Source organism: Beta vulgaris, chromosome 9 (assembly GCF_026745355.1).
Source record: "Beta vulgaris subsp. vulgaris cultivar EL10 chromosome 9, EL10.2, whole genome shotgun sequence".
Lineage (NCBI taxonomy): Eukaryota > Viridiplantae > Streptophyta > Magnoliopsida > Caryophyllales > Amaranthaceae > Beta > Beta vulgaris.
The window spans coordinates 43,341,646-43,364,258 of record NC_079210.1 but is presented as its reverse complement, the minus strand read 5'-3'; the positions used below and the strand labels follow the sequence as shown (position 1 = coordinate 43,364,258).

The 22,613-nt window shown below is 38.7% G+C and overlaps 1 protein-coding gene across 1 annotated transcript; it reads left to right on the top strand.

Moving 5' to 3' along the window:
- Nucleotides 1-16,904: 16,904 nt before the first annotated feature.
- On the top strand, nt 16,905-21,867 carry LOC104903909 (transcription factor ABORTED MICROSPORES). The gene is made up of 9 exons (XM_057392097.1): nt 16,905-17,034; nt 17,566-17,668; nt 17,804-17,977; nt 18,074-18,152; nt 18,732-18,800; nt 18,890-19,534; nt 20,299-20,634; nt 20,917-21,093; nt 21,643-21,867. Exons 1-9 carry the CDS (start codon nt 16,905-16,907, stop codon nt 21,862-21,864), a joined length of 1,935 nt encoding a protein of 644 aa, XP_057248080.1. The 3' UTR covers nt 21,865-21,867.
- Nucleotides 21,868-22,613: the final 746 nt, after the last annotated feature.

The window sequence follows — 22,613 nt, the reverse complement described above, 5'->3', positions numbered from 1 at the left end:
TTTACAAATCTTGCGTAGATGGGGTGATCAGAAGGTGTATTCCTGGAAATGAGGTATCCTCTATTATATCTCATTGTCATGATTTACCTTGTGGAGGCCATGCTAGTACCAATAAAACTGCCGCGAAAATTCTTCAATGTGGTTTTTATTGGCCTACTTTGTTCAAGGATGTTCATCATTATGTGCATTCTTGTGATCGCTGTCAAAGAACGGGAAATCTTTCCCGTCGGAATGAGATGCCTCTTAACGCTATTCTTGAAGTGGAGATATTTGATGTGTGGGGTGTAGACTTCATGGGTCCGTTCCCTTCTTCTTATGGGAATAAGTATATTCTGGTTGCTGTGGACTATGTCTCCAAATGGGTGGAGGCTCTTGCTTCTCCAACTAATGATGCTCGGGTGGTTAGTAGATTTTTCAAGAAAACTATTTTTCCTCGCTTTGGCATTCCACGGGTTTTGATTAGTGATGGAGGTAAGCATTTTCTGGAGAATAAATTTGAAGCTATGCTTAAGAAGTATGGGGTGCATCATAGAGTGGGACTTTCATATCATCCCCAAACTAGTGGACAAGTGGAGGTTTCCAACCGTGAGATAAAACTATCCTAGAGAAGACGGTTGCACGAACACGAAAAGATTGGGCTGCTAAACTTGATGATGCATTATGGGCTTACCGGACAGCATTCAAGACCCCCATAGGTACCACACCATATCGTCTTGTTTATGGGAAAGCATGTCATCTCCCTGTTGAGTTAGAGCATCGTGCATTTTGGGCTATTAAGAGCCTCAATTTCGACTCTCACACGGTGGGCGAGAAGAGACTCCTTCAACTTGCTGAGCTTGATGAGCTTCGTCTGGATGCTTATGAGAGTTCTAGATTGTACAAGGAGAAGACTAAGAGATGGCATGACAAGGGAATTGTGCGCCGCGAGTTCAAGGAAGGGGACTTGGTTCTTCTTTTTAATTCTCGTCTGAAGCTATTTCCTGGTAAACTTCGTTCGCGGTGGTCCGGTCCATTCAAGGTCTACAAGGTTTTTCCTTACGGTTCAGTGGAGCTTTGGGACCGGCAAGGAGACACTTTCAAAGTCAATGGCCACCGATTGAAGCATTACCGAGCTGGAGATCCCATTGCTGAGCAAGTTGACATCATACTCTCCATCCCTTCACCTGAGTGATACTAGAGGAGGTCGAGCTAATGACCTTAAAAACTAGCGCTTATTGGGAGGCAACCCAATTCCCTACTTTTTCATTTCTTTTTCTTTTGATTTGATTTGATTTTATTTTTTCTCTTATTTTATTTTTTTGGAGTGATTTTGGAGTGAAAAAATTTGCATAAGTGTGGAACTCTACTGCAGGAAGATGAGAAAAACGGACTCAAGCGAACAAATATGTGCACTGGGCACCGCCCGGGTGGTCGGGCGAAATCTGCCCGGGCGGGCGCGCAAGCAAACTTCAGCTGGGACATTCAAAAACACGAAAATTGACTAAGGAAGAAATTCCGCCCGGGCGGTCGGGCGAAATCCGCCCGGTCGGGCGAGGCGCAGTTTTGTCGAGAAAAACCCACGATTTTCTTTTCTTTTCTTTCACTTTCTTTCAAACCCTCATCTAACTTCATCTTCTTCCTCTCACTCTTTCTCTCTCCTCTCAAACCCTAACCCCAATTCTCTCTTTCCTCACCATTTCCACTCTCACATTTCTTCAAAATTTCTAATCTTTCACTCATCCTCACCAAATTCCCCATCTTACTTACAAACTTTTCCACCTCACTCTCTCTCTTCTTCCTCCTTCTTCTCACTCCTCCTCTTTGGGTTTTTCTTGACTAAAGGTTTGATTTTTATGGTGATTTTTGCTAGATTAACCTTGCAAATTGCGTTTTCAAACTTTATGGTGCATTATGAGATGATTTCCTTCAATTTTTTGTGAAATTCTCAATTTCTCCACCATTGCTCTGTTTTTGCAGGTTTTTCATCATCTCTAATGGCGGGTCGTCGAGGTACACGTGGCTCTCACCCTACTGCAATTGAGGTAGATCCTGACTTTCCCCATATAATTTTCAAGGATGAGGCTCAAAAGGTGCGTTTTCAAAAACTTAAGCACCGTATGATTGCCCCCACCCGATTTGTTCATAGTGACCTCTTGCATGTTTTGGGTATTGCTGACATTACCCGCACATTATTTGTTGGTATGGGAATAGAACAATTCCTCACCTTGTACCATGGCACATATGCGGACCTGACCCTAGAATTTCTAAGTTCCTTAGAGATTCGAAAACACGCTCAAAACGACCATGTCCTGTATTTTCGTCTTTCCAATGTGGATAGGCGACTGACCCTGCGCCAATTTGCCCAACTATTTGGTATGACCGTTAGGGTGGAAAGGAAGAAACCAGAGACATTTCTGCTAGGCCAACTCTGGGAAGCCCTCACTGGTGTTCGACCACCCAACTGTCAGCATTTACAGATTAAGTCGGTCCATCATCCTAGCATTCGATTCCTGTTAAAATTCTTGGGGAGTACTATCTTTGGGCGGTGGGAACCCAACACATCTAGGATGGAGGAACTAAGTGCTCTTGGCACTTATCTGTGGCCCGTCACCATGCCTATGCAGTTTGATCTTGCGTATGCATTTATGCATCATCTGCATAAGATCTCTACGACTTACCCCACTCTTGAGGAGGACGGCAGTGTCCGTTCCTCCGTACCTATTGTCATTGGGGGACTAGTCACCCATATCGCCTGTCATTTCGGCCATGTTGAGATTCGGGCCAATGCTGTTCCGGGGCCTTCTTACCTTGACCTTGACCACTTCTTATGCGCCCGGTACATTGTCCCTAGTGGTCGGAATTATAGGTGGATGATTGCCGCTAACCAGTCTATACTTCTTCCAGACCCCACCTTAGCCCAGCCGCTCATAGAGGATGACCACACAGGGAATGCCGCTCTACCTACCTATCTCCTTCCTGTTGGAGATGCGGCCCACCCACCTGAGACTGGTCCCGTACCTGAGCCTCCACACGTCTACCGTAGGCGAGAGGCCGCTTCCTTCATGCCCTCCTCTTCCTTCATGCCCTCCTCCTCTACCCAACCCCCTCCCCCTACTGCTGACTTTGAGGGGATGATGAGTGTGTTGCAGCGTATGGAACTGAATATGACTGCAAACACTCAAGCTCTAGAGCGCCTAGAGCGCCGCGTAGACACCATCTACGATGACCAACGCCTTGCTATGTTCCCTATGTATGATGACTATTGCAGGCTTGGTACGATCGCACAGGCGGGTCCCCACCCCAGTTGGTACACCTGGAACCCCGCCTATGGTGGAGCTGGAGGGAGTGGCACGGCACCGGTACTCAGGATCCTGCTGCTGATGATTCTGATTCCGATTCTATGGCCGACTGAGGGCCGTGTTCCTTGCCTTCTCCTTGTTGCAATGCGGACATTGCCAAGTTCAGCTTGGGGGAGGAGCTTCACTGCACATATGGTATCTTCTATCACTTCTTAGGTAGTTTACAACTTTTGTAGTTCAGTTTAGCATAGTTTTCTTTGTGTGTTTGGTGTGTTTTGTGTTTTTCTTTTCTTTCTCTTTCTTTCTTTTTCTTTTGGTTTGTTTTGTCTTCACCATGTATGATGGTGAAGCCTGCTGAAAAAAAAAAAACAAAACAAAACAAAAAAAAGAAGAGAAAAATCAAAGTCAAGGTTGAATAGTTGTTTCCCTGTGCCCCATGCTATCATAATGCTGTTTTGACTTTGGATTGTTAATGGACACGAAACAATGATTGATCACCAAGGCATGGCATAACTGTACTTAGATCTATGATAAGAATCAAGATTGTGGCACTCTATATGTCCTGCAAGCATGTTTAGGCTTAACTGTGAGCTTCTGTGCCTTAACGTCATGCTTTTCTTGTGTGTATGCCCACTTCATGAGGGATGCTAGAACTTGTGTTTTCTCTCCATTGATGCATTAGTTATACAATGTCTAAACAAAAATGATTATGACTCACGTAGGAATTTGCACCAAAAGACCAAATACCTTCCCTGCATTCATTTCCCCTAGTTAACCACTCTGAGCTGAGCCTGTTTCTTTTGACAACTACATTATGAGCTCCTCATTTTTCCAAAAATACGTCTCTTTACCATTGGTAGTGAAGTATTTAGGAATTTTTGGTTGATTAACTTGTGGATTATGAAATTGGTTGTTGGTATGAATGAAAAGATTGCAAGAAAGAGAACAAATATGATTGATTACATGTGCAAAAGAAATTCTTCTCTATCCTCATTAGCTAGTAGCTAAAGTAGAACTCCTAAAAACATGACAAGTAAGATTTCCAAGAGCAATTATGAAAATCAAATTGAAAAAAAAAAAAAAAAAGTTTCTAAGAGAGAGATCTCATTTGAATGATGTCATATTGGAAGTCATTACTTGGGTTATATGAAGAATAAAGGAGTGAGATGAAAGAAAAATGGGTCATAGTTGTGTTGCAATTTATTTGATGTGTGGGATGTTTGTTCAAAAGTTGTAGTAATACTTCACTACCTTAAGCACCACATTCCCAAATATTGCCACACCTACCACCTTAAGCCCCATTACAACCTTAATTGAGTCATATGATTTGTTTGCATGTATAACTACCTGATGTGGAGAGATGATACAAGCCTATGGACTAACTTGGTGAAGTGGAGCAATTGAGCGCCATATATCACCCTTCAAACACACGAGTGTGAGAGTAGGGACGGGTACTGGGGATGGAAAGAAGCAGTCATTTTAACTGCTTGGAGAGTGCTTTACAAATGAGTGGTGAGTCCCCTTGTGAGATCCTTCTCATTGATTTGCAGCGCATATTTAGTGGCCTCTCATTGATTCTTATCCCTGATTGGTATTTGTTTTTGTCAACCTTATCGATTATGACTTGTGGTGTGTTTGGATTCGATCTATTGTCATTTCAAGAATTTTATGATGGGGTGAAACTACTATTGATGCTTTGAACTTGATTTTCAGACAGGTTTTGCTTAGGGGCAAGCAAAAGTCTAGCTTGGGGGAGTTTGATATGTCTATTTTATATAGAATTTTACCCCATTTCCCATGGATTATTGGTATTAATTGCGCTCTTCGGAGCCCTTTTTAGTACTAATGTGTGTCTTGTAGTGCATTCGTGTTTTCAGGCTGATTATTATAGGAACAAGCATATTTTGGTGCATTTCCTAATCTTTGATATCGCTACATGAGACAAGAAGTCGGGACGTGCAAAAATCTCACATTGAGCCCAAAAATCTGGTAACCACCCGACCGGGCGACATCTGCCCCGGCTGGTCGGGCGAGTCTTACTTAGTCAGAAATCGAACGCTGAAGTTCCAAGAAAATTTGCTCCCGCGCCCGACCGGGCGAAATCCGCCCGGGCGGTCGGGCGAATGCTACTTAGCCAATTTTAGAAGATTAAAGCTGCCAGGCGAATTTTACATGCGGGCCCGACCGGGAGAAATCCGCCCGGGCGGTCGGGCGAAGCGAATGATTATTGTGCTGAAAGGCGCCCGGCCAGGCACGACGAAGGAGCACAAGACCTGACGACCGCCCGACCGGGCGAAATCCGCCCGACCGGTCGGGCGGGACGATCTTTTGGCTGTTTTGAGCGCGTGTTGCGCCGGATTTGCAAGACATATAAATACTATTTTATTAGAGTTAAAAACCACGCCTTTTTACTAGAGAATACATTTTATAACTTTTTAGAGAGCTTTTGAGTTTATTCCTTGGTTGAACATTGATTACTACGCTCTGATTCCTTCAAGTAAAGACTAAGTTTTCTTAATCTCTTCTTTCCTTTCATTATTATCATGTCTTTTAATTTGTTCATTATTTGTTTTGCTATTTCAATTATGTGTGAGTAGTCCATTAATCTAGGGTTAAGTAAAACCCTAGCAATGATTTAATATATGAATTCTTCCATTAATCCCAAGTTTATATGATCAATTGTTCTTGTTTGATTGGATTGTTCTTATGCTCATTATCATACTAGGGATAGGTGATTTTGATTTGACTCCGTATATCTTATTTTCAATGGGAATTGAATCTAGATGGTTTTGTTGATCCAATCAATGGTATGAATATCTTCTATGGGAATAGTTAGATGGGATTGCTAGGAATTTAATTGTGATGCTATGCTTAATGCCTCTTTCTTGCATGATTCTATGGGAATAGGTCTGATTGCTTGTTTAGAGTAGCCATTGGTACTCAGGAGAGATCTTTGGTAATTATAGGGTGCATTACTCCTCTTGGATTCTTGATTATGTTATTTGGGATGGAATTTATTCATGTATTGGTCATGCTAGTGGTGATGCTTAATTCTAGATGTTTTAATTAATTGATTATATCTTGTGTGTTCCTAGTAATTGTCATAGTTTAGTGTTAGTCTTAGTCAACACCCTTTTCATCAGTGTTTGTCACTCGTTTAGTTAAATTGAGTCAAGATATCTAGTGTTTGATACGTTTGTCCCTGTGGATTCGACCCTGACTTGCTCTGCTACATAGTTGTGTAGTTGGTTAGGTAATTACTTTTGATAGGTGCGCGACACGCCTACCAGGTATTGGGTGAGAAAATGAGTTTACTCTTCAGTTCGTTAACTTTCTGCCCTGACTGAAGACAGAAAGTTTCAAGAGTATCACGGACAGAAAAGGCCGTTGTTTCATAAACTCGACCAAACAACAACAGGTCATCAGCAAAGAGGAGGTGAGATATGGGGACTTTCCTTATCCCAACCCCAAAAGGTGTCCACTCAGAATTCTCACAAGCTAGATGGATTCCCTTAGAAAGAGATTCCAGGCAGATGTTAAACAGGTAGGGTGACATGGGATCCCCTTGGCGCAGACCCCTAGAATGGTTAAAGGGTTCAGATTTTCTACCATTGATCAGGACGGCTGAGGATGCTTGAGAAACACAGTTCATGATAAGATTGATCGAATCTAAGTCCAGGTTACAGTCTTGGAGGCACGACCTAACAAAGCCCCACTCTACTCTATCATAGGCCTTTTCAAGGTCAATTTTCAGAGCAAACCAGCCCCACTTACCCTTTTTCTTATTCATGGAGTGGAGGACCTCCGAGTCCACCACAAGGTTAATATCCGCCCCCCTCCCCTTAATAAAGCTGTTCTGATTAGGTGAGATCCAAGAGGGGATGAGGGGCTTAAGTCTGTTGACTAAAATTTTCGTCACAAGTTTGTAGATGGAATTGCACAGGCTAATCGGTCGAAATTGTTTGATTGTCTCAGGAGAGTGTTGTTTTGGAATGAGACAGATAAGCGCCTCGCACAGAGATTCCGGAATCTTGCCCCTCAAAAACCAACTTTGGATGGTTTTGCAGGTGTCAGGGCCAATAATATCCCACGATTTTTGAAAGAAAACCGGATGAAAGCCATCACAACAAGAATGTCAGCCTTTAGCGTCCGCAAAAATCAGACGCTAAAAACGCGGAATCGGACGCTAAAATAATTAGCGTCCGTCAACGGACGCTAAAAGTCTGATGCAAATCCCCTGGTCGCTAATACTTGGATTAGCGTCCGAGAGGCGGACGCTAAAGATTTAGCGTCCTATTTTTCCATTTAGCGTCTGATTTTCTGACGCTAATTAGCGTCCGACATTTCAGACGCTAATTAGCGTCCGAAATGTCAGATGCTAATTAGCGTCTGAATTTATGACGCTAAACGAAGAAGGCAGACGCTAAATGCCTAGTAGGCCACAACGCTAAACCACTTAGCCCAGCAGGTATTATGAGCTGTATGAGCTTCCTTTTTCTTTTTTTTTGACAGTATTATGAACTTTCACTTTGCCCAAGGTTTTACTTTTATTATTTTTATTTAATTCTTTTATTAACTTTTAATTATTATTTCAAAATGAATAATATTAGAATAACAAAAATTGACAATTAAACAAATGAGAATTTTATTTAAAATAAATATATATAATTACAATCTAAAATTACATTGTAACTAAAATCTAATACAACAACTTCAATCTAATAAGAGTCGGACCCACTGCCAATGTACCGCACCACCGCACCACCGCGTCTGCCACCGCAACACCGCGTCTGCCACCGCAACACCGCGACTGCCACCGCAACACCGCGACTGCCACCGCACCACCGCGACTGCCACCGCACCACCGCGACAGCCACCGCACCACCGCAGCCACCACTCTGCCACGCCAGAAACCTATAAGTACCAAAAAATAAAAAAATCAACCAAAACAAATAAAACTAATTAATTTTAAAATTGATTAATGTTATACAGTAGATTCAAGCATTCATACTGCCATAGAGACTAGATCTGATATTTTCCAAAAAATAACCCAGCACTAAAAACGAAAAACGAAAAAAAAAAACAAGAAAAACTGATTTCTAAAAAAACCAACCATAATTTCCCAAATTTAAACAAATAAATCCGAAATTCAACCAAATAAAATTCAAGGTACTTAAACTCATGTAAAATTTCAGAAATCCGAAAACTCAAAAAAATAAAGAAAAATCGAAAAACAAAAAAAATTAAAAATCTTATGGAATTCAGATCTAGGAAAAACTGAAAAACAAAGAACAAGAAAACGCAAAACGAAATTAAAAAAACAAAGAAAATCGAGAAAAGAGAGAGAGAAACTCCATAATCAACAATCAAAGCAAAAAAAAAAAAACATTTACCGTGAAAAGAGAGAGAGAACCGTGATCTCTTTCGGACGTGGAGAGAACCGTGGGCTTCGTGAGATCTGAAACAACAGAGAGAGAATCGTGAGATCTGAAACAAAGAGAGAGAAACGTGAGATCTGAAAGAAAGAGAGAGAGAGAAACGTGAGTGAGGAAGAGAGAAAGGTGTGGAAAGAGGAAGAGAGAGAAGCATGGGCAGCGTGGGCTTAGGGTAAACGTTTTGGTCGACTTGAGGTAGTTAAGCGCGTATTTATATCAATTATTTACCGTCCGTCTGTCGGACGGTAATTTCACTCAACGGACGCTAATTAGCGTTCGTTTAAAAGAGCAGACGCTACATTTCAGAAAGCGGACGCTACTTTGCGTTTGTCATACATCGGACGCTAATTGTGAATTTACCGTCCGCTTATACTGTCGGACGCTAAATTCAGACGCTAGAAAGGCGGATTCTTGTTGTGCATCCGGGCCAGGCGCTTTGAGGGGTTTCATGTTAAATAGGGCACTTCGGATTTCCTCCAAAGAAGGAGGGGAAGCAATGCTGGCTACAGGGAGGTCACCCAAGTACGGAGTCGACAGTCTAGGATTGGTCACATGGTCAGTAGAGTATAGGCCTTTGTAGAAACTCAGGATGTGGTCCCCTATCTCCCTAGGTTCAACAATCTCATTCCCTACGTCATCCCTAAGACACTGGATACGGTTTACCGCCCGTCTAATAGTGACACTTTTATGGAAGTACCTCGTATTTCTCTCCCCTTCACTAATCCTATCTAATCGGCTTTTAGTCTGCCATAGCAACTCTTCTTGATCTAGGACTTGGATAAGCTCATTTTGGAGGTTTATTTCGAGGTCCTGGTGGAACCGAGATAGAGGGTGTGATTGAAGATAGGATTGAGTTCCTTTCAAACGAGAGAGTATCGTTTTTTTCCTAGCATAGATGTTACCAAAAGTAGATTTATTCCAAACAATTAAGGCTTCTCTCATATAGTCCAGCTTAATGTCCAAACTGAGGGAGTATTTAGGCCAAGCCTCATCAATGATTTTAATAAAATTCTGGTCAAGGGTCCACATAGGCTCAAAACGAAAGGGTTTACAACCTATGTTATTCCGCGAATTTTCCAAATTAAGCAATAAGGGGCAGTGGTCAGAAGTAACACGGGGGAGATGCCAAAGATTTTGGTCAGGAAATACACTTAGCCATTCAACATTAGCCCAACCTCTATCTAGTCTCTCATAGATTGGGTTAAGCTTTCGTTTATTCGTCCAGGTAAATTTCGAGCCATTGAAACCAATATCTACTAGATTGCAATCATTCATAGTATTCGCATATAAAGAAGTTTTCATATATGAAATTCTATTACCCCCTAGTTTTTCATTTTGATTGACAACCTCATTAAAATCACCAAAAACAAGCCAAGGTTTATTGATATGAGCAGACATGGTTTTTAAATCTTCCCACAGATGTTTTCTAAGACCGAACTTAGGGCTAGCATAAATAGATGATAAAATAAAGGATTTTCTAAGGGAACGTACCTCAATCACGCCATGCACTCCTTGAGCACCTTCCCCAAGCGCCTGGAAATCAATCACATGTGAGTTCCAGAGGAGGAGGATGCCTCCAGCAAACCCGAGGGGTTCCACAAGGTACCAAGAATCATAACCCAAACCGGTAATAAGATATTCTGTTCTTTGACGGCTAATGCACGTCTCCACTAAAACAACAAGGGATGGAGAGTGCTGCTGAGTGAGTAACCTGAAGTTCGAGGCAAAAGAGGGGCGTGCCAGCCCACGGACATTCCAAAGGAGGATCGACATCCGTTTAAATAAGCTTGGAGTGTGCATGATCCTCCTTAGAATCCCCTCGTTTCCGGTTGCCCACGGATCGACTTCGTTGCCTGTCTTTGGGCACGTCCAAAGCCTCCGGTGTGGCCATAAAACCAACTCGGCCTCTCGGGGGTTTTTTCTCCCTTTTGCCTCTTCCCAAGAGAGAGTGATCCCCAACTGTTTCAGAGGGCGTTGGAGTTGTGCCACCAACACTGCATCTGTGTTGCTCATTTCGCGAAGTCGAACCGGCATGTATTTCACTAATACTACTGACCGTATCAATGGCAAGAGAGGGGCCGGGTCCAACCAAGGACCCAAGTTCTGCATTATGTTTCGGTCGTCCGTCTCCACTGTGACTTCCTTTTCCAGAAACCAGTAAAGGAATATTTTCATCAGCTTGGGTAGATGGGCTGCCACCTGAATCCGGGGCATATGAGGGGGCATTAATTCCGAGTTTGCATACATTAGAAGTTGATGGGCTGCCTCGGGTTCCCTCATGGGGTCCAAAATAAATGCTTTCACCTCCTGTAACATTAGGTCCGAGTAATACTCGGTCGGAACTTGAATGTCGTCGGGGATCAGAAAGTCGACGAACCCCGGGTTCAGCTCTGGGGTTAGGGGTCTCACTGGGCGAGAAAATAGCAGGGATGAACACTCTCTCTCTATCTGAATTCTCGAGGGTGGAGGAGGTGATGGGGGTGAGCGAGGAGGAGGGGATGAGGAGGGAGATATCAGAATGGATTCCTGGTCGCTCATTTTTTGAGGGGGTGATCGTTTCAGGGGAAGAGGATGGAAAAAGAGTGAGTAGTTGTTCATTTACCTGGGGTAATATAGGAGGGGTGGATGTTGATGAAGATAGGTTCAGGTGATGGGATGTCATAGAGCTTAGAGAGGGAGGAGGAGTGAGAAGCTTTAGGTGAGTAGGTCCACGTTTCAAAATTTTAGAGGGGGAAATCTGGTGTTGGGAAGAGAAAGATTTTCCGTCAGGTTCATCCAGGTTTTGAAGGATAGTGAAGGAGTTTTGGGTTATTAAATCCCCTTTTGCAGACTTAGAAGTTTCTACAACAGTAGACAAATCACTCTCACCTTTATCTGATACAGCCGCCTGTTTGTTTTTACTTTGATTTTCCACTTTTCTTGGGGTCCACCTGCTTCGTTGACTTTGGGACTTCTTCACCTCTCCTTGACTTTTATCTTTTGCTTTTTTCTGGTCACCTTCCTTCTGATTTTCCCCTTGGCCTCGATGCCTCGCCGGAAACCAACCATTATCCTCCTGATTGACTTTAGTCAAATGGAGGTTTTGTTGAGAGTTTTTTAGGCATCCTCTAGTGGCGTGGCCCACTTTATGGCAAGTTGAGCACCACCATGGCCCTTCATTATACAGTAGCACTTGGGATATGCCTCCAATTCGAACCCTCGTTGGGGGCGGTTTTTGGTTGTCCATTAAAGTACAAATTGCAGCGTATCTCCTTTTACCACCCTCTATAGAATGAGTATCAATTTTCAGGACCTTGCCAAGCCCATTACCAATTTTCTCTAAAATATTCCGGTTATGAAATTCCATGGGAAGTTCAGGAAGATGAAGCCAAACCGGGAACTTACTAATAACAGCCGCCGACGGTTGGAACCCGGGGACCCATTGTTGGACCCAAACCAAGCACCCTAAAATAAACCACGGTCCATCTGAGAGAATGGTTGTTTGCTCAACTTCCGAAGAACACTTGGTACTGTAAAAACCCCTGCCCAGGGATATTAACTCCATTTCTCTAGATTTCCTCCATAATTTGCTGAGTTCCTTCTTTAAAAAGTCGTGAGAGAATGACCGACCCAAAACCTTGCAAATTATCGCATTTTCCCAAGGTTGGGACAACTTTTCATATTCTTCTTTAGTAATAGGTACGAAAATCTCATCTTTTTGGAGAGTGGGGGGAGCATCTATTTCAAAAGGGAGATGAGGCCTTTCCAAAGGGAAGCTATGCGGTATTAAATGCCCAGGTTGACTATGACTGGAGCTTACAAGGGCCTTCATAAATGAAGTGTCATTAATGGCATTTAATGCTCTGTTATCACAGCCGAAAGGCTCAGGGGGTGGGGGTATTGAAACAGATAAAGGAAGGGTGGGGGCTGTGTTTGTAACTAGGGGAGGGTGGAGAAGAACCTTGGTACCTGAGGGACCCACTGGACTGCTGGAAGAGTGCTGGCATGGAGGGTGGTGTGGTGTCATGAGGACGGTGGAGGAGGGAGGGGTTTCTTTTGTGGAGTTTTCTCTCTCTCTCTCACTAAGCTTTTCTCTCTCTTCCATCTCTCATGTGGTACCACTTTAGTTTTTTTTTTTATTTCAACTTCTTTAGACTTTTTTCTTTTTCCTTTTTTTTTTCTAATTAACTTTAATGACTTGAGGACCGGCGGTTCTATATTTTCGTCAAGGCCACGTGATGTATAGTTTGATGCTTAATAATAATGTGTTAAAATCATGTATTCATCATACTAATAAATGTTAGAACACAAATAATATTTACTTCGTAGCCCTTGTCAATTACTTCCTTTACAATGTTCTAACAATTTAGTACAATGAGAACGTGATTTTGACACATCTATACAAATATATTAAAAGGCGTGCGAAAACAAGAAACTGTGTCACGTGGCGCTCTCTCTAGGGAGTGTTAGTTCATGTACAATAAAAAAATTAAGAAATTGCATAGTATACCCAAATCCTCAAGTACATATACTACAGTTTTAACCACTAGGCTAAGTTGTATTTATTGTTATTATCATAAAGTATTATATTAATAAATGAAATTTTTTCTTAACCGGGGCATAGGCCGGGCCCAATAACTAGTTAAGTATTGAACTGTGAACATGATCCAGCAGATAGGAGTTTATGACCGTTAGCCTTGCAAGCTACCCCCTCCGTTTCATAATATAGTGTTTGTTTCTTTTTTACCGGTCTGCAAGACGTAACTTTGACCTTTGATATCTTCAATTCCGTATTAATAAAAAATATAAAAAGTTGATTATGAAACTACACATTGAGACGAATCTAACAAATTCCCACATAAATACGTTTTTTTATATATACGAATAAGAATATTCGGTCAAAAATTTTAAAGTTTGACCTACCAAAAATGAAATATGTATTATATTATGGGATGGATGGAGTATCAAAGTTGGATTCTTTCATAATATTAAGGCACTAAAGTTGACTTCATTTGTAATCTTAGAGTACTCCCAGTGGTTGCCCTCCTTGTGGGTTATGAGGAGAGAGAGTGTAAAAGTATTATTAGTTTATTAGGAGAGAGAAAAAAATTGGGAAAAAAATTGATGACCAGCTCTTCATGATGGACCAAGAAAAAGATCAGAGGAGCAAAGAAGGAATTGGATGAAAGAGAAAATATGGTGGGGTAGGTGGAAGAGTGAGAAAGTAATAGAATAATCAATGACCCCAAACTATAGGGCAACCATTGGTTGTGCTCTTAGGACACTAAAGTTGAATTTTTAATCTTAGGGCACTAAAGCTAATTCTTTCGTAATCTTAAAGCAGTAAAATTAAATTATTTTGTAATTTTAGGGCACTAAAATTGCACTGAAGTTGAAATATAAAAAGGACATCAAGGCATTAAAATTGTATCTCTAACTTGAACTATATAATGTCATATTAGAATTTAAAAACACAACTCTTAAATGCACATGTCATACTCTCCCATTCCCTTGAAAATCATGTGGGAGCCCAATGGTTGGAACTCCTACCTTTCCATCGCATGGTCGAGAGTTCAATTCTTATCAGCCCTAAATTAAATTTGAGTAGTTGATGTGGATATTCACCTCTGGGTATAAATCTTCATTTTCTAGTCTTTGGAAGTTTCTTTATGGGTTAGGATCTCCTGTATTAATACCCCCCATCTCATGATGGCTGACCCTGTTTGGACCAGTTTATTACCGAATAGAAAAAAACTCTCCCATTCTTTTTCTTTCTCCAATACATAATATTTCAAACTTAGAGTTATATAAGCTTAATATAAAACATGTCTGTGACCCAAATTAAAGAACTAGTCATTATCAAGTTATGTCTGTTCGAAATATAGGTTGGATTGATGTATTCATGAAAAACAAATATTTAAACAATATTGATATATGTAGAGAAGGAACTAATCTGCAGATAACAATTAATTGAACTTGATTGAATTCCACAAGAACAACGTAATCGCCTTGCGCCGTGGTATGGAGGCCATTGTCATTCAGGAAAGAGACGCGACATGCAGCCACGTGTGCTCGGCGCATCAACCTGCGCTAGGTGCAGGAAGCCACGTGCGCTCCGCGCACCAATCTACGCTAGGCACAAGCTTCTTGCGCCGGACGCACCAAGGCTTGATTCCTTCGCGTTATCTTTGGATGTTTTTCCAACAATACCCCACAAAAGCAAAGGTACAAAAACAAGAAGCGAGCAGTAAAAGGAAAGTTTAACCTTGATTTCATTCCTGATTCCAAACCCATACCACTATGTGAACCAAACGCCCCCGTAGTGCTCCCCAACACTTAACCCTAAGTGTTGCTACTCTCTATAATGATGGAAATTACAGAAAGAATGATTCCTCAAAAGCGTGCTTCTTATTCAAGCAAAACAAAGGATAATTACAAACGTTGTATAGTTACCTAAGCTGATCAGAACTATGTGCCACACTATGTGCTTTAGGAATCAGTTTTCAGCTCTCAAAAATCTCCGATATTAAATTTGCAAACTTGAGTTATTATTTTGAGTTTAATTCTATCCCTTTTGTAACCTAGTTTCTGAACGAAAAACCTTCCCTAAGAGATGATTATCTTTTATTCCTAAGATTAAGGGATAAAACTTTTCCTTTTGAAACCAACTTTTATCCTTTATAAAAGCAAACTTTTTTCTCAATCCTTATAAGATAAGAATTCTCCACGTTACAAGTAATCAACTTTTATCTAAAACTTGATAACCAAAACAGTTTCCCTTTCTTTTATTATCTTTATTAAAACTCCTTTTGTTTTCGAAATTCTTTTATTAAACGTTTTCCTTTAAATCGGTTTTTACAAAGTCCTTTTTCAAATCATTTTTTACAAAATCCGTTTTCAAATTGGTTTTTATAAAATCCTTTTTAAATCGTTTTATTCAATAAACTTAGTATCGAAACTAAAATTTCCTTTTTATATAGATACATGAAATTAATTTACTTACCTATTTTCTTAACTCCAAGAAAATAAATAACCATCCTAATTTCATATTTCTAATTTAGCACAAAGTTCCAATACGTTAATTACATTGCATAAACATGACTAAGAACATAACTAGACCTAAGCTTCCATATGTTCAAGTTCTTGAGCTTTCATCAACATCCAATCTTGATAGCTTCCTTAGATCACTGTTACATCCATACATGTTATAGCACAACGTATTTATCATCATCAAAATAACATTGACTTAGAGTCACAACAGATATGCAGGTGAACCTGCTAAAAAAGAGACCTGAGCGCGGCACGCAGCCACGTGCGCTCGACACATAAACATGCGCTCAGCGCACCAAACTGCGCTAGGCGTAGGCTTCTCGCGCAGGATGCACCTGGGCTTGATTCGTTTGCGTTACCTTTGGATGTTTTTCCAACAATGTCTTGTTTGGATACTTTGATCATAATTAAGTCTCGATTAATATTATTCTTTACTCCTTATAATTTGAAACCTTAAAAAAAATTAATATGGAACTTGTACGTGACGCAGATGGAAGAACTAGTTACAACTTAATCCACCTCTTTAATACCTACCCGCCAAAAAGTATCTAAATGAGCATGATGAACGTACGACTACCAATATTACGTACAAATTGAAAAGAAAAAAAATTGCACCTCCCAGGAAGAAGTTCAAAAATTCAAGAGAAGGCCATAACAAGCCTCTTATCATGGTTTTCTCTGCCAATGATGCCATAGTAGAATATTAACAGAAAATGAATGAAAAACTTAGGCAGTTACGCCATCTTAGGTCATGCAAATCGTTCCTCCCATCATTAGAGCATTATTTTTCCTTCTTTATATCATCATATATATTTCTTATAATAAAGTTCTAATTTTAATATTATTTTCATTTGCAACTAATCAATCCTTTTGTTTCCTTCTAACCTCTTTGCAAGATGTTAAAATATATGTGGCTTCCTACTTTCACGCCTACACTACACTTCACCTACCAAGTTAACAGGATAAAACAACACCCCTTTATTGTTAAATGCTAATCCCTACCTATATATAATTAATCTCATGTAAAATTGATGCATTTTTCTTCATTTCCCCCCTTTTTTCTTAGCATCATATAATTATCTTTAAAGATGAAGGATGAAGAATTAATTTGACGAAAATTCGCCAATTTATCACATCAAGTCAAGCTTAATTAGGTTATTGCATGGATCTTTGTTTCCATATAACTTGCCTTGTAATTTGTTCTTGGTTTGCCTTTCTTCTATACGTCATACTTTGTTTTGCCGAAGGAGTTAGTCACCTAAGGAACAAAAGGGTGCACTCATTTTTTCTAGGTATGTTATTCAAACTCTTCTCATTTTTTCTCCCATAATTCTCTTGCATGAATTGTATTTCTAATGGAGAAATAATTAGATACATCATTAAGAGGTTAAATAGTAAGTTGTTACTGATAATGATAAACAAATTATGTAGACACAAGCAATTGAAAATCTTTCGAGTAGTATATTGTGCACTTGAATTAGTTCTTATTAAGAAACTTGCTAATTTCTTGCATTTTCCCTAGCCACCAAGTAAGAAGACTATAGTAATAGATCAAATTTCGGAATAATGATATAGACATATCAAATTAGTAAGCCAATTTAGGTAAAGTTAAAAACTGAAGTCAATTTTAAGTCCAATCCTTTTTTGGGTGAAAATAATTTAATTATATCGTTTTGGTTATTTTGTATTTTGTGTCAAAAAACTGTGTACAAAATCCAAAAGTGGCAAAATTATTCTAGTCAAATTTAGCTATCTTGTTATACATGAAATATTATTACATTGAAACTATTTCAAAAGCTAACAATCTAAATCATATGTTGAAGACAACATGAGCATCATGTCAAACCCTATGGAGAGGCTAAGGCAATTGGTGAACTCCAAGACTTGGGACTATTGTGTCCTTTGGAAATTGAGTGAAGATCAAAGGTAATATAATTACTTCTTTTTCAAAAATATATTTTTTATTTAATCATATTTATTTGAGATTGTTGGTCCAACTTAATGTACATTACTTCTATTGATTATTATTATCCTCTCTTTATTTTTATATTTTTTCATCAGGTTCCTAGAGTTTATGGACTGTTGTTGTGCTGGAAATGATAGCTGCATGGAAAATGCTAATAACGATGTTGGTGAAGAGTTTTTGTTTCCTTGTAGAGATATGATGTTTCAGCACCCTAAAACAAGAAGTTGTGAATTACTTGCTCAATTACCATCTTCTCATCCCTTGGATGGGTACTTCTCTTTTGTTTTTTTTGTATTGGTGTGCTTGTATTTTTTTTTCATGCTATAATATTTATGTACCATCTAACAATACGGCTTATAACACAGGATTAATATGGAGATCTTAATATCAAATCAGCCGAAATGGTTAAATTTCTCAAATGTCTCCGATTTAAATGTTAATGAAGTAAGTTATATATGCTTCATTTAATTTTTAAGCATCTTTTAAATATTACTCCCTCTGTCCTCTATTAGTTTACCCCTATTTCTTTTAAGGGTGTCCCTTATTAGTTTACCCCTTTCTTTTTTTTGTTATTTTTGAAATGGGACCACAAACTTTTCATCAGATATATTCAACTTTAAGTATAATAATTTCTCTCTCTTTGTATGCCCCACAATACTATTCCTCCTAAAACTCTGTGCAAAAGAAAGGGGTAAACTAATAGAGGACGGAGGGAGTATTTAGGAATGTGCCATATCTTAATTATTTCGTGCATTCGAGAGTATCAAGAATGGTGCTCCTAGTCCAACGCATGATGTATCTTGCATGCGCTAGACCAAGAGCACCAGTAATACTTCTGGCTGCACTATATTGGTAGAATTCAGCTCATGATGAAATCATTAGAATTTGTAATGATACAATTAACATCTAACAAAGCTCTTTCTTTATGAGTTTAAGTTACATGTATCATCTTAAATAATTTAAGATTAATCGACCTTGTAATTTGTTTCAAACAATAAAATTTGCATTTTGTACTTCTAACAGGTAACCATGGGTACAAAAGTTCTTATCCCAATTCCTGGAGGACTCGCTGAACTATTTGCTGATAAACAAGTAATAATTATGTAATTTCTGTTTTTTCTTCAAACTACAATCTTCTAATCTTATAGTATTAATTCTATTTTTATGTTTTGGTTGTGAAGATGAATGAAGATCAAAATGTCATAGACTATGTTGTGACACAATGCAACAACTTGATGGACCAAGCAACAATAAGCAGCTCGAGCAATACATGCGCCGGTTTTTCTGTGAACATTAACATGATGAATGAGCTCCAATCAAATCCCACATTATCTGATCAAAACAATGGCAATCAAAATATCAACATTAACAATGAATCTCAATCTTCAATGAATTTCTTGCAACAATTTAACTATGTTTCTGAGACTAACAAAATAATATCTAGGAATGATTTTCTTGAGGGAGCAAATGACTCATTTCAAGCTGAGAATCATCACCAACTAAATTCCTTCAAGCCTTTGTCAGATAATGGGTTTGACGACCTAATGAATAACCCTAATAATCTGCATAATTTGCATGTTTTGGATCATTCAGCCCATGATCGACAACAAGTGGATGAAAAGGGCCCAATATCAAAGCATGAGATGGGCCGGGCTGATTCTGTCTCGGATAGTGATCCACTTGATGAAGAAGATGATCCTAAGTATCATCGAAGAAGGCCCACTAAAGGCCCACAATCCAAGAACCTTGTGGCTGAGAGGAGGAGAAGGAAGAAGCTTAATGAGAGGCTTTACCTTCTTCGTTCTTTGGTCCCCAACATTTCCAAGGTAAAACTAATTTCTGTATTATGAAGTAGCTTACTAAGTTTGCATATAGAATGTCTTGGATACTATATTAGGATAATCTCTTAGGGGCCTTTACTCGATTTTTATATACATGTAATGTTTGACTTTTTTAGATCAATATTTTATGAACTTTAACATGTTTATTATATTAATTTATACTCCATCCGTTTCTTTTTAATTTACTCACTTCACTTTTGGGGAGAACCAATGAAGAAGTACAAAAATATGAGAGAAAAACTGAAAAAGTGGAGAGAGAAATTGAAAAGTGTGAGAGAGAAATAAGAGAGTGGGTTAAAATATTAAAAAGTGAATGACATGTGTGGAAAAAGAGGAGAAAGTAGATGTGATGTGTAGATTAAAAAGAAACAAACTAAAAAGAAAAGCGTGTAGATTAAAAATAAACAGAGGGAGTACGAATTATTATTGTCATTTAGGAATTAGGACATTGGTCAATTCATTTCAATTTATACATTTAAAAGTGCAATTTTTATCATTATTTGTCAACACATAACTAAAAGAATGTGCTTTGAAGACCATAATTAGTCACATATTGCATGTAATGAAAAAATTAAGAAGGTATGAAATGACATATGAATGTCATGAAATTAGTACTTACTAAGTTTACATATAATGTTTTGGATATTATCTTAGGATAATTTGATAAGCATATAATTAAGCCGCTAATGCAATATACACTAACATCTTTGATGAAAATTTACACACTAAATTCTTATAAAAACTGCTAGTTGGATAGAGCTTCGATACTTGGGGATGCTATCAAATATGTGCAAGAGTTGCAAAAGGAAGAAAAAGACCTCCAAAATGAGCTTGCAAGGAATTCAGATGATGAAGATCCCAACAACGACATGAATATCATTGATCATTTACATCATCATCCTCACCAACTTCATCAAACCAATTTCTCACCAGAAGTCTCAACTATTTCACACGGGCCGAGGTTCGGGCCAGACTATGATCAAGAAAAGCCTAGAAATGCGTATCAAATGGGAGGAGGACCACCCGAGGGCTTTAGGAGAAGCCATGAATTTGAAAGTGCTAATGACAAAGCACAACAAATGGAGGTAGTCTTAGCTTTTCATTAAATTATCGCGTTAATTTTCTTTAAGGAAAAATTCACACGAACAATCCTAGATAATTATAGTGTTATTTCTCTTGTTCCTTTTAATCTCCTACATAGCAACTTGACTTAATTTTCATACTTCATCATTTGACCTTCTAATTGAGTCATTTTAAGTCACATGATCATCTTCAAAATAAAAAGCCTCCCTATGATAGGGATTAATACCTTGAATCTTTATCCTTCTTAAGATATATTTTCTTCCTCTCATCACTGATAAATGCAGGTGCAAGTGGAAGTTGCTCAATTAGAGGGAAATGATTTCTTTGTGAAGGTGTTTGGGGAGCAAAAGAGAGGTGGATTTGTTAGACTAATGGAGGCTTTACACTGTCTTGGTATGGAGATAATCAATGTGAATATGACCAGTTGCATCAGTCTTGTTTCCTATGTTTTCATCGTCAAGGTATGTATAGCCAATTACCATGCATCTTTCGATCACTATATAATTACTTATTTTCAAGTGATGAGCTTTCCCATCTTCCTTAGCAAGGTCTACTGTTCAATTCTTACCCTAAGCATTTGCTTGGGACTCAAGCAGGGAGGCGGGTTCGGGGGTAGCTGGCTTGTAATGAGCCTTCAGATGGGGACCCTGTGCGAGGGCAATCTAGAAGAATTCTTTTTACCAATTTGAGAAAATAAAAATAAAAATAACGTATTTACAATAGATTTTATCCTCTTTTCTTTAAAGATACGAACGAGCTATGAGACCTTGACCACCAATACATTGCATAGGAAAGTATATCATCCACCTTAAAATTAATTCACTTTTATAATATTATCTTAGAATTGATTTATCAGTATAAATTCTAAGAGTAATTTACCGTTAAAGTTTGTCCTTGAATATTTTACACGCTTTATAAGAATCGCAGAGGGAGTATATATAATCTTGTTTTGAACATCTAATAATATTATACTTATGTCCGTTTTATTTCATTTGGCAATTTAATGATAGAAGAGGGATAGTGAAAATGTGCAAGCGGAATACTTAAGGGACTCATTGCTAGAGGCAACGCGTAATCAAGCAGGATTCTGGTCTGAGATGGCGAAAGCATCATCTGAAAATGGAAATGGAATCGATCATCTACACCAAAATCAGCATTATGCACTGCAACACCATCTTCACAACAACCATATAGGACCTTTCCATAACCACTTCCACCACCTTAGTAACTGAACAAAAGGGTGGTTTACATAACATATATAAGCTATTATTAAGTTTAAAGTAACTTTATTAGTAGAACGAGTAGAAAGTCTCAATTCTGTCAGCTTGCTATGAATTTTGAATAAAGATGTAAAACAGCATCTAGTGGCTAGTAGTGCTTAATTAACATGATTAGCACCTTGCTTGCCTTGTTCTTTTATTGCCTATGATATTTGGTATGATTTGGAAGTTATTTATATATTAGTTTTTCTTACAAGTTTTTTGTCGCAATTCTTTTGATTGGTTAAAAATATAAATGTGGATATGACATCAAAATGGCTGAAAGGGCATTGTAGTTTAAAATTGAAAAATTAAATCACTATAAAGTCCACTGAAATACTCTCTGTCTTTTCTTTTACTTAGCTTGCTATATTTTTCATAAATAAACATCTCTTTTCACTTGTAAGTTATGACATTTCGTTAACTATAATTTATAAAAGAGTACCGGATATTTCACTTTATTTTTGTCAGCTTCCTACCTATAGCCAAATAACTGTCATTTATCTCATAAAATTATTATGGCCACCACCACAAATTTATTTCTCTCCAAATACTTCCTTCGTTTTATAATAAGTGAAACACTTCTCTCCTTTATATGAGAGATTTTTTTAGAGGAGTGTTTCACTTATTATGAAACGGAGGAAATATATATTATACGGCAGTCTAGCCAAGTAGTTAAGGTTTTATGGAAGATAGAAATATTAATAGAAATTGAATGAATT

What these genes read in the sequence shown, in the direction of transcription:
- LOC104903909 (XM_057392097.1), top strand. Translation starts at nt 16,905, where the DNA reads ATGGATCTTTGTTTCCATATAACTTGCCTTGTAATTTGTTCTTGGTTT. An exon ending in TGGTCCCCAACATTTCCAAG is followed by an intron (nt 19,535 to 20,298) that starts GTAAAACTAATT and finishes AAAAACTGCTAG; the next exon opens with TTGGATAGAGCTTCGATACT. An exon ending in CCTATGTTTTCATCGTCAAG is followed by an intron (nt 21,094 to 21,642) that starts GTATGTATAGCC and finishes ATTTAATGATAG; the next exon opens with AAGAGGGATAGTGAAAATGT.